At 39.1% G+C, this 15,175-nt stretch overlaps 1 protein-coding gene across 2 annotated transcripts in view; it reads right to left on the bottom strand.

The window, feature by feature from the left end:
• Positions 1-15,175, bottom strand: part of NOX4 (NADPH oxidase 4) — a 105,341-nt gene that overhangs the window by 33,271 nt on the left and 56,895 nt on the right. For both annotated transcript variants that reach the window (XM_010002617.1, XM_010002618.1), the window contains exon 12: positions 3,404-3,485. In XM_010002617.1, coding sequence (XP_010000919.1) covers positions 3,404-3,485 — 82 coding nt within the window. The remainder of the gene's footprint in view (positions 1-3,403; positions 3,486-15,175) is intronic.

The raw sequence follows: 15,175 nt of genomic DNA, 5'->3' as shown, positions 1-15,175 counted from the left end.
TGCTGAGGTGGACAAAACGGTTCTAGGGAAGTCTGAATTCTGAACCACACGTTATGTTTCATCCTCTGACAATCACTCGACGTATCCAAAAGACTTGCCTGGACGAGACCAGTCCCGCTTGTTCAGTAACCAGTGACTACGCACAGTGCTGCGTGTTTCCTGAAGTTCCACTGTAGGCATTTATGGCAGAATGTTCTTCCATATAAATTCCCCAATAACTATAATTTTTCCAAGACACAGTTACATTGCCATGTGAGTGAAGTGTAAGATAAAGGCAAGCTCCTGCTCTGCAGGATGCTCTACAGGTTGCCCAGGGAGGTTGAGGAGGCCGACTCGCTGGATGTGTTCAAGGCTTTGAGCAACCTGGTCTACTGGGAGGTGTCCCTGCCCATGCAGAAGGGTTAGAACTAGATGATCTTTGAAGACCCTTCCAATCCTAGCCATTCTGTGATTCTGTGAAAAGTGAGGGGACCCATACTGCAGATGGGGCTGACTGGAGAGATGCGGTACCCGTGTGCTGGCATAGCACTGCATCTCACTCAGGCCATGGGACACAATGAGAACCAGTGCTCGTGATGCCACTCTACTTGTGAACACACAGTGGTAAGTCAAGGCAGCACTTGTGATGTGCTGTGTGGTTTTACAAGCCTCAATCTTTGTAAGCTCAGGCCTCTCTATAAACTCCTCTTTGTGTCAGAGTATGTATTTGCTCCTTGACTAAGACAAAACCAGCAGAATAAAGTCAGGTCATCCCAAGGACCATGAAAAGATCCTGCATTTGTCTCTTCATCAGCCAGGAATAAAAAAACATGTTTCTCTGACACGTTTAGCCACAAAATCCTGAACAATGCATATGCATATTCTAGAAAATTTCCTCCAGCCATTCCAGAGCTCAGACATCTTCTCTGAGAACAAGCATTTACTCAAAGTCAGCCTGCTGTTCCATGGGAAGGCTTTCAGGTCTTAACAGAACAATTTGTGTAAGAACTTAACTCCAGCCAGAACATCTAGGTTTCAAAATATGGATGGATTATAGTTTTCTCATTTAGCCTTTAATATTTATTACTATGACTTTAAATATCCTGAGAGATGCTGAACATCTACCTTTCCAATCTGCTTTTTTTTTGGATATATGTCTTTGAAATACATTAAGACTTTTGTCCTTCCTGCCTTCTAAGCCCTACTTAATCAACTTATGCAGCTAAGTCATTACTAATTTTTTTCTATTTTTAACCTTCCATGCTTTTAGGATTTCCTTGAGCATTACAAGCTCCAGCTTGTGCCCCATGACAACATCTCATTAAAATGACCTTAATGCTCAGATCCTTCTGTAGTAAAACCTGACACTTCTCAGCTGAAATTAATGAAGGGACATTGATTTATGAGAATTGTTTATCTTAATTTCTGTTAACTGACCTTTCAATGAAAATGAGCATAGGGACGGGAAAAAAATTACATGGGAGTAAGATAAAACATATTATGAAGGTGACAGGTTTTCTACCTTGCTGAGCACAAGTATTTAACTTGAAGCACCACCCCTAGGGAAATCAGGACACATCACTAGTCTTCACCCAGTTTCTAAATCATGGAATCATAGAATCATTTAGGTTGGAAAAGACCTTTAAGATCATCGAGTCCAACTGTTAACCTAACACTGCCAAGCCCACCACTAAACCATGTCTCTAAGCTCTAATAAATCATGAATCACTGTAACAAGCCCAAATTCACACCAACTAATGATTCTATAAACAGAAACCTTTTAAGAACACATGCAAGTTTCTCTTTCAATCATGTGACAAAGTTTGGCTGATTTTACATCTTAGAGGGATCAGTCAATCTTACCAAGTAATGTGGCTGAAAAGATGTATCATTTTGTGATACAAGGCCACTCTAACTTCAAATAGCAATAGAGCTCCACACTACAAGCTATTTATATTATCTACAAAGTTTTCACTGAACAGCAGACAACAGGCACTCATTCAGCCATGAATCCGACCATGTCTACCATTGCGAGTAGATTGTATTTGCCAAGAATGCTAGTAATAAATTGAATGTAAAAACAGAAAGTGAGACTTTGGAATGATTTATGTTCTTTGAGGAAGGACAATAAACTTGTTTCTCGGACCAGTCTTGACAGTATCCATACTATAAGTGAAAACATCTAAGCCAAGCCAAGCATTATACTATCATGGAAAAGGAACTGTTCAAGTACTCCAAAGGGTGAGGACAAAGGTATTAATTCATGGGAATCCTAGTGAAACAAATAGACCAGTCTATCAACATAAGGTGTCTTATGCAGTTTCATACATTGTACCTCCATAGTATGCCAGTAAAACTGTGAATAATGCATACAGTAAATTCAGGGAGATAAAAACCTGTCTCCCTTGACATCAATGTAAAATTTCACCATCAGGAGTTTGCCCTTGAGTGTTTTTATTTGCAAGTATTCACAGTGAGGAGGTGGACTGGTTTTCAGCACTCAGCCCTTCTATTTGTTGCCTGCTTTAAAAAAAAAAAAAAAATTAAAATAAATCAGATTTTAAGAGCCATATCTAACACTTGGCTCCACTGGCTTCTTCTGTATTTCAGGCACCTGCTAAGAATAGTAATTGAAATAAATAACTCTGCTTATTTCCATCATCATTGCTGGGTTGGCTCCAGGCATTCTTTCTTCCTTCTCTTCCCTCCACCCATCCTGTACTAGGCTTCTTTCATTTCTCACACTGGTCATGGTTTATGCAATGACTCTTTGTTTTTCTTCTTTCCCCTTCACTTCCTCTTTTCAAGGTTTAGCTGAAAGTGACTGTTTCTTTTAACAAGTATTATAATAAGGAGCATTTATTGCTTCATTCATGTATGTCACTTGGGAGAGGAAATAGTTTTGTCCAGAATACTGAACACATGCAAGACCTCCTTAACACACAACACTTTTTTTTTTTGTTTGTTTGCTTGTACATATACCCCTAAAAATGGCAGAAAAAAAATGTGGTTTAGTGCATGTAGACTTCCAGAGGGGACCCTGTTAAAATCCAATGGAATCTGTCACCATAAATGATGTAATTCTATGCTTCTGTGATAATTCCACAAGAAAACAGTTGGGATTAGCCTGACAAAACACCAGCTTATGTCAACAGTGTCAAGTGAAACAAAGCTCCACCAGACACTGATCCAGGCAACTTAAGGTCCACACTGTCACCACCTCCCCGCTGACAATGCCTGCAAAGCTCCTCTGCTTCTCCCTGACACTACTGACAGACTGCAAAGCCTAGTGCAAGTGTGGCTCCCTGACAGCTCTGCCTTAGGACTTCACACCAATAGCATGTACAGTGCTAGAAATGCTTCACTCTCCCTTGCTGCAAATAGATAAGGGTTTTACTTCTCCCAAGAAGATGATCTTACTTACTTGGGATAGCGCCTCTGCTGAAAGATGGGCAGAATCTCTGTATCTTGATTTGAATGTAGAAGCAGTAAATCCCGAAATCTTTCTGTCAGGACAAAGAAAAAAGAAAAGAGAAAAAAAAAAAACAAACAAAAAAACCCCACAAACCCAGACTGTGACTCTGCATTATAAGTTCAGGCCACAAGTAAGCAAGCAGTAATATCAGTGAATTGTTTTCTCCAGCAATATTTACCAGAGGACAAAGCTAAGTATATAAGGAGTATAATCTACATATTCATACAGAACTGCTTCTAAGGCTAGAAAACACTGTTTCCTGTTAACCATTTTATCAATATTTTAAAATGCATTTTTTTTCTTCCCATCAAATTCTGCTGTTTTTAAGAATGTTTGGAAGACTGGATTGCCTTTTATTTGCTACTATATATTTTAAAATTGCATTGTTGGATTATTTGCTGTAGGTAAGGATTTTATAATTTAACTTCACAGACCACCAAGTGAAGGGGTGATTGTGGTTTGTGTAGCTGCCTTTCTCTGATGCCTTACTCTAGAGGTGGTTAGACACAATATGTAAGCAAGATCTGTAGGAGTTTCTGTCATTATCAATTTCTCAGTTCCTGGAAGATGGCAACCTACACAAAATCCATTTCATACCTAGGATTTAGGGATAGAAAGGAATTTTCTACGGAACCCAAATCCCCTTAGCACACCCCATAGCTCTCCATAGCACAAGACATGCTCCATTACCTTCTTTCCTTTCATCACCTGCAACTTTTATTTAACCAGCCCTCCAGCGGGACAGAAACCTCATACACTGGTGATGCCCTTCCCACCTTCACATCTCCTACACTTCCTGCAATACCTTAGAACTGTGGCTTGAATTCTTCAGCTACAGGCTTTATCCTTCCTTTGCAAAACCGCAGTTTGTAGACTGTGTTGTGGGTAGTAACGGTACTATGGGTTTCTCTACACTAGCTATCTCTTTCATTAATTCTTCTGAACCTGCAGATGAGTGTAGTCCTTCCTCTTATATCTCCATGTATTTAAAAATATCCTCTAACACTGGGTTTATAGCAAAGGAGATCAAAGAACAGAAAATCAGCAGAGAAAAAATCTGGATCTCCCAGCTCCAAATTCAGTCTGTTAATTTGGATACAATTCTGCCATGTAGCAGAAAACTCAACCTGTACTTCATAAAGTTATAATACCTTGAAGAAAGCATAATAAATTCAGAAGAATAACTTAACTCTTGTTAAGGGCTCAGTTTTAAAGGTCAGTTGTCTCAGATGGTCTGAACTAGTCTTTCATCAGCTGGCTAAGATGTATTGCAAACTTCTCAGAGAAGATACCAGGATCTGCCAGTGACCAAATGAGGGCTGATACTTATTATCTTGATTTCTATAATTCTCCAGATTAAATTTTTAAAGAAATAAGCACTTGTACCTCCAAAATTATTACTGCATCTTCAAAATGTAATTTAGCTTTCCTTGTACCTAGCCAGGACAGACACTGGAAGTGGCCAAAAACAATAAATGCAGTGCTGTAAAGATGGAGATTAAATTTAATGAGCATCTTTAAGGGAACAGCCTGCTCATTGTCTTGACAAAAAGCTTGCCATTAAGCCTTCTTTTTGACCTCTTGTTGCATGTTTAGGAAGATGCAGAGGTTTGCTTTTGTCCCCTGGTACCTAGCAATGTGCTGTGAGTGAGCATACCCTGTCATCCTTAAAGATGATACACTATGATCTTCAAAGCCCACTGGACAAGAACAGAAAGGCTTCAGGAAGTTTCCAGTCATTCAAAATATCCAACTGTATATATGTCAGAGAGAGGACCTTAACTTGCAACCTCACTTTGGGAATCTCCCAAAATAACTCAAACAACTCAAACCCTTTATAGAAAGGCTTCATATGAACACCAACAACCTTTATGTGTGTCTGGTGGAGGAATGAGAAGAAGTTATCAATGGCAAACATGGAACGATAGCACTTCCTTCCATCACTTGAGAATTTTGACCTCCAGAACATGGTGTGAATCACCATAATTAAGGATTCATCTTTGGGGGGGGTCTGATTCATTTATTTGTTTATTAGGGTCTATAACCAGGTGCAACAACCATGCAAAGCATGGAGCAGCATGTTTTTCTTCAGTTCAATACTGTGCAACACCATTGTGAAGGAACAGTCTTCAGGACCTGTACTTGCTGGAATTGGTGTAAAAACCCCCCATTGTAATCCCTAAACAAAGTCTCATTTGCATCCCAAAAGTCCTGCCTGGGAGGGTGGAGACTGCACTAATGGCTCCACATAGCCTGAGGCTGCATGGACAGCGACTGAGATAAGGATGGAGGGGTGGAGGGGGCAGGTCCTCTCCAGCTGCTCAGGCTTATGACTCAAACACCTTTGCTCATCCTTATGAAACAAGAAAACTGCCTATAAAACAGGGGGCTGCAATGGTGGGCTTGGGGAGCCTCACTGACACCAACTCTCCCCCCGCTGGCTGGCCCAGCGCTGGATCCAGGGCTGGTGATTTTCTGTTATCTATCTCTCTATAAACTTTTCTTCTCCTACTCTCTCTCTCTCTCTCTTCCTTCCTAACATCATTAAGTAACACAAGGCCTAACCATGACTTTTTCTCAGGTCGTGCAGCTTAAACATACATGTACTGTATTCATGTGATCTAATTGTCAGCCTTTATGATCGTGCAGCCTAAGATAATAATTGAAGTATCCCTATTCCTTCTATAGCTTTAAGTAAACCTAATATTCAAATACAGACCTTGAGTGTCATTTCACCTTAATCTGATCAAGGAGCATTGGACAGTCGAACACTTCCTCGAACTGTGACTTTTAATCCCTCTCCCTGGAAGGGTCAGGTCTGAGACAAAGGTTGGATGCAGCCGCACCTGGGCTCCTCTCTGAGGAGTTCAGAAAGCAAGGGAGTCCAATCTGAATCTCCCTGAGTTGCCCTACTTGGGTCGTGACACACCACATTGTATGCAAGTGAGTGAGACTGGTTTGGAAGACCTTGCAAAGGGCCTAGGGCCATCTGGGAGGGAAAATACATCCTCTGGAGGGCACAGCTCTGTTCCACTCCACTGTTCTGCCTGAGATGGATGGCACCCAGGCAGACAGGCATATTCCACCTCTATCCCCTACTCTGTGACTCTTTTTCTTACACTGCTGCCCTTTCCCATTGATCCAGTCTACCTGGCTGCATTCCCAGACTTAAGTAAACAAGCCATGATCTTGAAAATATTTTGAATTGTAATGTGACAGGGCTGGCCAGTAGTGGAGTGAAAGCAGCCAAGTTATGGCATCTGAAATTGGCCTAAACAGCTTCATTACTGGATTTTGTTTTAGTTAAAGTCAGTTTTTATTTTTTCCCCACACTATGGCAAATTTCCCAGGCAGATGTATTTTCTTTTTACTGTATGACTTTACTCATTTTTCCATGGCAACACTTAAGTTATATTGTAGCACTGCACCTCATCTCAAATACATCCTACTGCTTCCTCCAGCATATGTAGCCTCCACATCCTGCAAATCCTCTTAAGAGAAATGGCACACTGAACAGAAGCCTTTAGGATTAATTTGTCCCATAGGACTGTTATGTACATGCTTCACCTTCAGGTCTATGCTGTTCTCATATTACCCATATGTGTGCACAGTACAAAAAGCAAACTGGTTCAAATGACACTATTGCCTTTGATGACTATCCAGCAAGGTGATGAGGGAGGTGACAAGAGTTTTGGCAGATACTGACAGGACACGTAATTTTGGTACTGTTACAAAAGTGAGTAAGAGAAGCCTAACACTTGGCAAGAGAAGGCTTTTCAATTTCCAAGGAAAAAAAAAAAAATCACAATGATACCTTGCAAAGGGGAAAAATAAAAAAAAAAAGTAACATTTTCTTCTTATCCATGCTACCACAACAAACAGAAGACTTGAGAACTTATGAAACTAATAATTAGAACTTTTTAAAATATTTTTTTATTTGCAATCACTAGTGAATCAACAGAACCAAAGCAAGTCACAGATGCTCTTATCATTATTTGGATCATTTTAGAGAGACATTTCCCAAAATTGAGTCTTTTCTGTCACTTCCTACACTTTAATACCTAAAATGTGATCATTTTTGGCTAGAAGTTGGTCTGTTTTGTTAACATAACATGAATAACACTTACTTAACCAAGTCTGAAAAGGCTTCCTTCTGAATATCTGCATTTATTTCTCTGTCCCATATTATATCTATTCAGTTTGCACTAGTTAAGCTCAACATATTCACAAGTCAGCTACTGGAATCTCAGTATAAACTTTCCTCTAACATCTTTATAATACCTGTTACAACAAATCAGTTCCAAATTTACAAGGACAGAATGATGCTTTTCAAGGGAAATTTTCCCTTAAAAATATTTAGATGCACACCATTGTTGTTCTCAAGCAGCAGAGGTTGTGCTCAGTATGGTGAATGAACAGTAAAGTCAGAAAAACCTGAGCAAGAATGGGTGTACAGCCTGAAGCCTATTCAAACTGGTTTACTTTTCAAGGATGCACTATTTTGAAAGGTAGAAGAACAGACCAAAGGGAAATCTTATTATATTTTAATATCAGGCTCCCAAAGCAAAGAAAGATAATTTATATAGAAAGTCACAGTGAATTAAAACAAAGTATTATTCCCATTCTGCAGACAGAGACAGTATGGCACAGAGAACACTGCCCTTGTTTTTTGATGCTGTCACATCCCTGAAGTTTTTTTTGTTTTAGAACTTCGGAAGATTATGCCAGAAGTTACACAATGCAGTGTGTCAGGTTTGACTTTTAAAGTCAGGTCTTGTGGTTCTTCTTTCCTTGCTCCTTCTTGCTACAAAATACATCACAGAAAATATTAGCAAACTCACTACACTGAAATCCAAGGTTCTTGAAAAATCAAATTTCTGTTCTTTCAGAGTTTAATGGGTCTGTAGCTATGAGGCCACAGCAGCATGAAACTGAATTCTAAGATATTACTGTTTTGTTTGTCCTAACCACCTTGTATCCAGCAGCTTCAGACTGATCTTGACCTCTAATAAAATCAGGATGAATTGCATGCAATCAACTCAATTAAGAACCCTGTAAAACTGATGGTTTGTTTTGGTTTTTTTAATGGGATAAGGTTTTTTATATCAGTCTTACAGATTTTTTTAAATCAAAGTTTTTATGAAAAAACAGAAATGTGATTAGAAAGCAACCAGAGAATGGGAGAACAGAATAGCTTTATGAATTATAAAGTACTGAACATTGTGGTCCAGAAGCCTACCTTTCTACCAAAAGGTCTACCCATAGCAACACTCCCACATTTGGATAATTTGCACTCATGTTTCTGTAATTACCTGTAGTACTTCTGCATTCATGGACAGACAAACCTTTCCCCACATGGACACTTGCAAGCCCTGGGATTTCAAACTAAAAAAAAATCTGCCTAGTTTTATGCAAAACACAGAGTGGTCTAGAGGACCTTCTGTGCCACGAATAGCACCTTGTAATTATTTAAAAATAAGAAAAAAAATTAAGTCAGGCTTCTTAAAACTGCCAACTGCATTTTGGAGGGTTTGAGACCCAGTAATCTGACTTGTTTTCAAGCTCTGTAATTTTGGAAATGCTGTCATAAGCAGTTTCCTCAGAGCCTTGTAAAAAAGAAAAGGCATTTAGGAAGAAGTCTTTGCCAGTTAAGGGCTATAAAACTATTACAAGTGACAAGATGGAATAAAACTGAAAGTTCCAAATATTTTAGTTTGAACTGTTGCTTATTAATGTCCAATATTTCAGAAGTTTAGGAAACATCACTTCTCTCTTCTTGAAGAGTCAGTGCTACAAATTTCCTCCATCAGATTAAGAGAAGAGAAAAGAAAACAATAATGAGGTAATGTCAGTGAGCTAAAAGTTCCAAAATTATTACATCATAAGCTTTGGAATTGCCCTGAAACATGCATATTTTGCTGATACAAAGAGACAAGCTTTCTGACCAGCTTGAACTTCCATGATTCTCAGTCTCTAAAGCCTCACTGAGTTTAATTCTACTGTTTTTTCACCACCATTTCCTTCCTTCCTGATCAGTTATCTGAAAGACTAGAAAGCTGAATCAGGGGAGGTTTAGGTTAGATATCAGGAAAAGCTTTTCACCCAGAGGATGGCTGAGCACTGGTACAAGTTCCTCATGGAAGTGACCACAGCACCAAGCCTGCCTGAGTTCAAGAAGCATTTGGATGATGCTCTCAGGCACATGGTGTGATTCCTGGGGTGCCCTACACAGACAGCAGTTGGACTCAATGATCCTGATGGGTCCATTCCAACTCAGAATATTCTATGATTCTGTGACTAATTAGAGCCCACCATTTACAGAGATGCTAAAAAAAATTAAAAGCTAGTAAAAACCCAGAAAGTTGAAAATTATTTGAAAAACCTTGCTGGTTTTATTTTTTTAAGGGAAACAGAGAAGCTTTTACAGAAAGGCAAGAGGTGCTTTAATTTTCTAAGCTAGGTGAATACACAGTGATCATCCTTCTGCTGCAGGATTTTAGTTAATTTAAGCAGAGGGAAAAATATAAGGAAATCAACTAATCATTACACAAGTCAGCAGTGAACCTTCCAGTCACTCTAGACCTGCAGAAGAGTCTTTCTTTGAAGAGAGGCTCTTTAAATCCTGCTTTTCCTCCTAAGCTGCATTTTCTTCCTAAAAAGCAGTCAGCTCTAGCTGTGTGCTTACTAGCTGGAATTAATTATCCCTCCCTGATTCTGGAACCAGCACATCCTTTCCCTGCTGGAACCCTAGGTGCTTTCTTACACTTCTAAAATGCCCCACCCACTCTTTCAAAATAAGCTTGCACAGATTTATTTTTAACTAGACCTCCCTCTTTCACACTATAATATTGCATGATTTATGAGTGTATGCTGATATATCCGCCAACGAAGAAGAAGAGTAAAAGGCAGATCTTCTCCAAGGAACCTTAAAAGGCTGGAAGATGGATGATGGGAAAAGAAAAAGCATCACTCGCTCTGTTTCAAAACAGGGGAGGGAGATGCTGAGGACCATATTTAGACTGCAGTTTGTACATCTAACTTGACAAGACAGCAGTGAGTGACCCAGAATGCCTATCAGCTATGCTGCCAAACTAGGGTTCCCCAGACAGCAAGTGAAGAGAAGCAGACACAACAACAAAGTGAAGCAGTCTTGATGCTCAAAGCTGAGTTACAAATCCTTCTATAGGTTATACAGCAACTCCTTGGCAGAGCTGGAGATTAGCTAGACTGCTGGAGTTCAAAATCGATGTCTTAATCAAGAAACCTTTTTCCTCAGAGGTACCTCTTATACCTGAAGACTTCTTCTGTTATGACAGTAAAATTCATTCCACTACTTAACACTTACAAAGTGCAACAATAAACAGAGTTCAAAACAACACCAAATGGTAGCTTTAACTTTAAAAAATATCTTTGGAAATACATGCTCTGAAGCAAATGTTACTTATACAGATTTTTTTTAGCTCTGAGTTCTACAGTTGCTCCTTTTGGCCATACATGTTGCTTGTACTCCCCAAAAGCCAATGCAAGGAGGTTCAACTATATTTTTTTTTCACTAGTGGTTCACTTTCCTCTTTCACAATATGCCAAGAGAAATTATGAGGCATCAGTATATTCCTTTTTGGCTTTAAGGTAAATCATGACACTTGATCTAAAAATTCCTTTACATTCACAAAAAAGAAAAGATTAAAATTATTTAAGGGGAGGATTCAGCTGGTTCTCTTTGTAACTTGTCATCTGATACAGAAACTAGAGAAAGCCCAGCCTTTCAAAAGTTACATGGGTTTTTAACACTGAAATGGAGCTACTACCTAGCTGTACAATTACTGCAATACTATCCAGCACTTCAAAGCTCCAGAGGACAGGCCTCTAAAGAGCTGAGCAAAGGCACAATTCTTCACACTGTATTGAATCACAGCCAGGGCCCCCCTACCCTAATATCTTGCTTTACCTGCAGACACCTATGGAAGAATCAGCAAAGGGCAAAGACCCTGGTGCTGTCACTTTGCCAGCCTCCAATCATTTCTATCTTAGTGGATTTCCTCAGCCTAAGGTGGTTTGTCTATTAAAAAAAGCCTTGACTTCTCTTAAAAGTACTTGCTGAGTCCCCCATGTAAACCTCCTAATCTATCCCACATTGGCTGGACAAGTTCCATGTGTCTCTCACCCACTACATGAAGAGCCACTATCTTATGCTTGCTCTGAAATAGTGTCTTACTGACTGTGTTTGATGGTCAAAAGTTCTGGTACTGGAAGAAACAATCAGGCCCTACCCACTCTCTCTTCCAGTGTTACTCATGATTCTGTGGACCACTGCTATATTCCCTTAAATTACCTCTTTTACAGGCTAGAGTCCCTGCCTACTTGGTTGTCTCGAGTTTGCAAGCCTTTCCATGCTTTTGACCATCTTTGTCATTCCCTCTTGACCTCTTCCAGTCTCCTGTCTGAGAAATGAGGAACACACCTGCACACAGGATTCAAGTCCTGGGAGTACCACAGCTGCCCAGTGATCTCCTGTGCTTTATTTTCTGCTTTTCTAATATTTTTTCTCTTTTGAGCTTATGTCTTCATGGAAATAATTATCATTTTTCCAAAGTGTTATTGGGATGTCACAGTCACATAATCTCCAACCATGTGCATTAGTTTGTCACCAAATATATCAAACATCAGTACACACCCATATGCATGCATGCACTGGTATTTTTAGCTAGATCTATAAATAGGACTGCAAGTGCAATATATTTTATACATTTGAACAAGCTACAAGAACTTTTCATTAAACGTATTTAAATGACAGTCAGTAAATAATGGAATTAACCCCTCCAAGGCTAAAATTTTGTATCATAACAAAACCACCACCGGTCACAGGGAACTCATTCTTTGGCTTTTGACTATTCATGTTTGGTCTCAGTGCAAAGTCCTATGCAAGCATAGGATCATTTCACTCTCTTACTAATAGACACAGCTTCATTATTACACTCAGATATGCACATAAATTACTGTGTAATACTTCACAGAATCACAGAATAGTTGAGGGTAGAAGAGATCTCTGGAGATCATCTAGCCCAAACCCCTGCTGTAAGCAGGGTCAGCAAGGGCAGATTGTTCACAACCATGTTAAGTTCAGTTTTGAGTATCACCAAGGATAGAGACTCCACAGCCTTTCTGAGGAACCTGTTCCTGTGCTTGACCACCCTCACAATGAAAAAGCCTTTTCTTAAATTTAAAAAGAAATTCCTGTATTGCAATTTGTACCTAGTGCCTCTTGTTCTGTCACTGGGCACCACTGAGAAAGCCTGGCTCCTTCTGCTTTAATCCCTCCCAGACATAAGTATATGGGACAAAAGATTTTGGAGGGACCAATTACATACCATAAGATTTGGATTCAAGACCTAATGAGCCTTTTCCTGTGCAACATAAGGGATGACTTAAGGCTGATAAGATTATACTTTATTTTCAGCCATTGCTGTTGAGATAGGTGATGCACAAAATGTTTTACATACCCAAAACACAGAACAGGTCTGTTTTGTACAAAGCACTCCTGCTCTATTACCACACAACAGGTGGGAAGTGCTAAAAAATTTTGGCCTAGTAAAGTATGCCACCATAGACACATCACAGCTAAGGACATCCCAGATCTTTGTGCCAACTCCTTTCTTACAAGTCACCCTAAGTTTCACTAACAAATATAATCAGCAGGTCTGCTTATGGGTTAAAAAAAACCAAACCAAAACAAACAAAACGTTATGTTGTGCTGTTTGCATCGATTGAGACCTTTGGATAAAACTGCAAACTCATGTCTGCTTGAGGAGAGGGACACAGCACTTGTCCCAACAGCTGATGGCCACACAGTCAAGAATCTGCCCTGTCACAGGCTGGGCAAATTAGACACTGGCTTCGGGTACTGAAGCAAGGATGTGAGGGGAAGGGAAAATGCCAAAGTAAAAGGAGTTCGCAAAAGAGAATGGGAGTTTCCTTGTTAATGTCCCCTTCTTCCCTACCCTCTACTATAAGGCAGGGTGAGATTCCCCAGCCTTCTTCCCTCCAAGTGCAGCTGTGAAGGTTGTTACTAATCACTGAGGCTTAACTGATGTTAGTAAGGTCATTAAACATAACATTTACTTCCTCACAGCTAAGTTATATGAGTAACTACACTGAAGAGTGGTTCTTAGGGTCTGTGCTGGGGGCCAGAGGAAAAGCTGAAGTGCTCTGAGCACTCAGAGACAGTGCTCAGACCAAAGAGCTTGACACACACCTGGGGGGAAGCTGTCCAGCCAACTGCCTAGCTAAATCAAAATGCTAGAAGTAATAGTAACAAGGCTTCAGATAAGAAACAAAAGAATAAATAAGGTTTTAAGGGACTCCATTTATATTAAAAAAAATATATTTCTCCTGTGTTATCAGCTCCTGTGTCTTTCAGAGAACACAAAAATTCTTCTGTAAAAGCACTCCTAGCATTAGTTGAACTGAAACACAACACAGGATAAAGTGATCAGAGCTCAGCTGGATCCTATTTTCTATATAAATTTTGCTAGTCAACTGGGGATGATCCACTGGGATGAAATGTCTAATTTTTCCAAAGATCTAATCACATCTGAGGCTCCATTTCTTATAATCTCTCTCAAAGGGCAATATCAAAACCTTAGCAGGAAACAATTTGAGTGACAGGCAAATGAAATGAGCCATTAGATATTGTTTTTGTCCCTTTTTTTGATAGGTGATAAACTGTAATGTACACAAGTGTATCAAGAAATGTATCAAAAATCTGGTTTAATTTCACCCTGCTGTGAGCAATTCTGTTATTTCCATTTACAACTGAATTAGACAAGTAATTCCTAAGAACTTAAGCCAGCCAATTCCCTGAATATAAACTACTATATATAATCTATTCTGGGTAGTTTTCTTCTACTCTTTCTTAATATTTTCTTAAAAATATGTATTTCTGGTGAATTAGCACTCGCTTTTGTGTAGACTGTCCTTAAAATATGCTGAGGGATTTTCCACCAGATTGTCTCCATCTTTCAAGTATCATGATGTTATGAATGTAATGAAACTACAAATAGACATGTTTTTTTTCACATGAAAGAAAGCCTGCTACTATTCAAGTAAACAGAAAAAGTATTCCTGGCCTTTAATAGGAGAGAAAAGCTTGAAAATACATTGTTATGTATTTTCTAGAACAAAGAACCAAGTAGTTTAATCTGATTTAGATGACACTGTTCCTCACATCATCATAAGGAAATGGTTTGGAATGTACTTTTCTGAAAAGGTGATTTTGCAAATTCTTATAAGTATAGTTTCAAGCTGTCATTAGATATCTATCATTAGATTCTTTTAGTTACCAGTCAGGACCTGGCATATAGCAATGTGCATCAATGTATTGCCACAAATTCTGCAATACAAAATGGCACAGAAACCATAAAAAAACCTCTTTATGCAGAAATGGCACGTTCCAGTACATATGTGTTGAGTGTGTGGAGTGTGGGAGACTTAAAGAAACATTATTTCTAAACTAATTTTTTGATTAATTAACTGCTGCTTTATTTGGAAACTAAACAGAAAATTTCACTTGGCATGCTTGTTAATAATGGGGCACAATTAGCATAATCCCCCCAACTCATTAAAAAATGCAATCATTAAATAACAGAAATTACAAAAAATGTCTTTATTTAATTATAAGTTTTGCATTTTTCAAACCAGTCACAGCTAAGCTCAAGACACACT

Source organism: Chaetura pelagica, unplaced genomic scaffold (assembly GCF_000747805.2).
Source record: "Chaetura pelagica isolate M959 unplaced genomic scaffold, ChaPel_1.0 scaffold338, whole genome shotgun sequence".
Classification (NCBI taxonomy): Eukaryota; Metazoa; Chordata; class Aves; order Apodiformes; family Apodidae; genus Chaetura; species Chaetura pelagica.
Note: the sequence above shows the minus strand (reverse complement) of the source record. Positions and strands in the feature narration are given on the sequence as shown.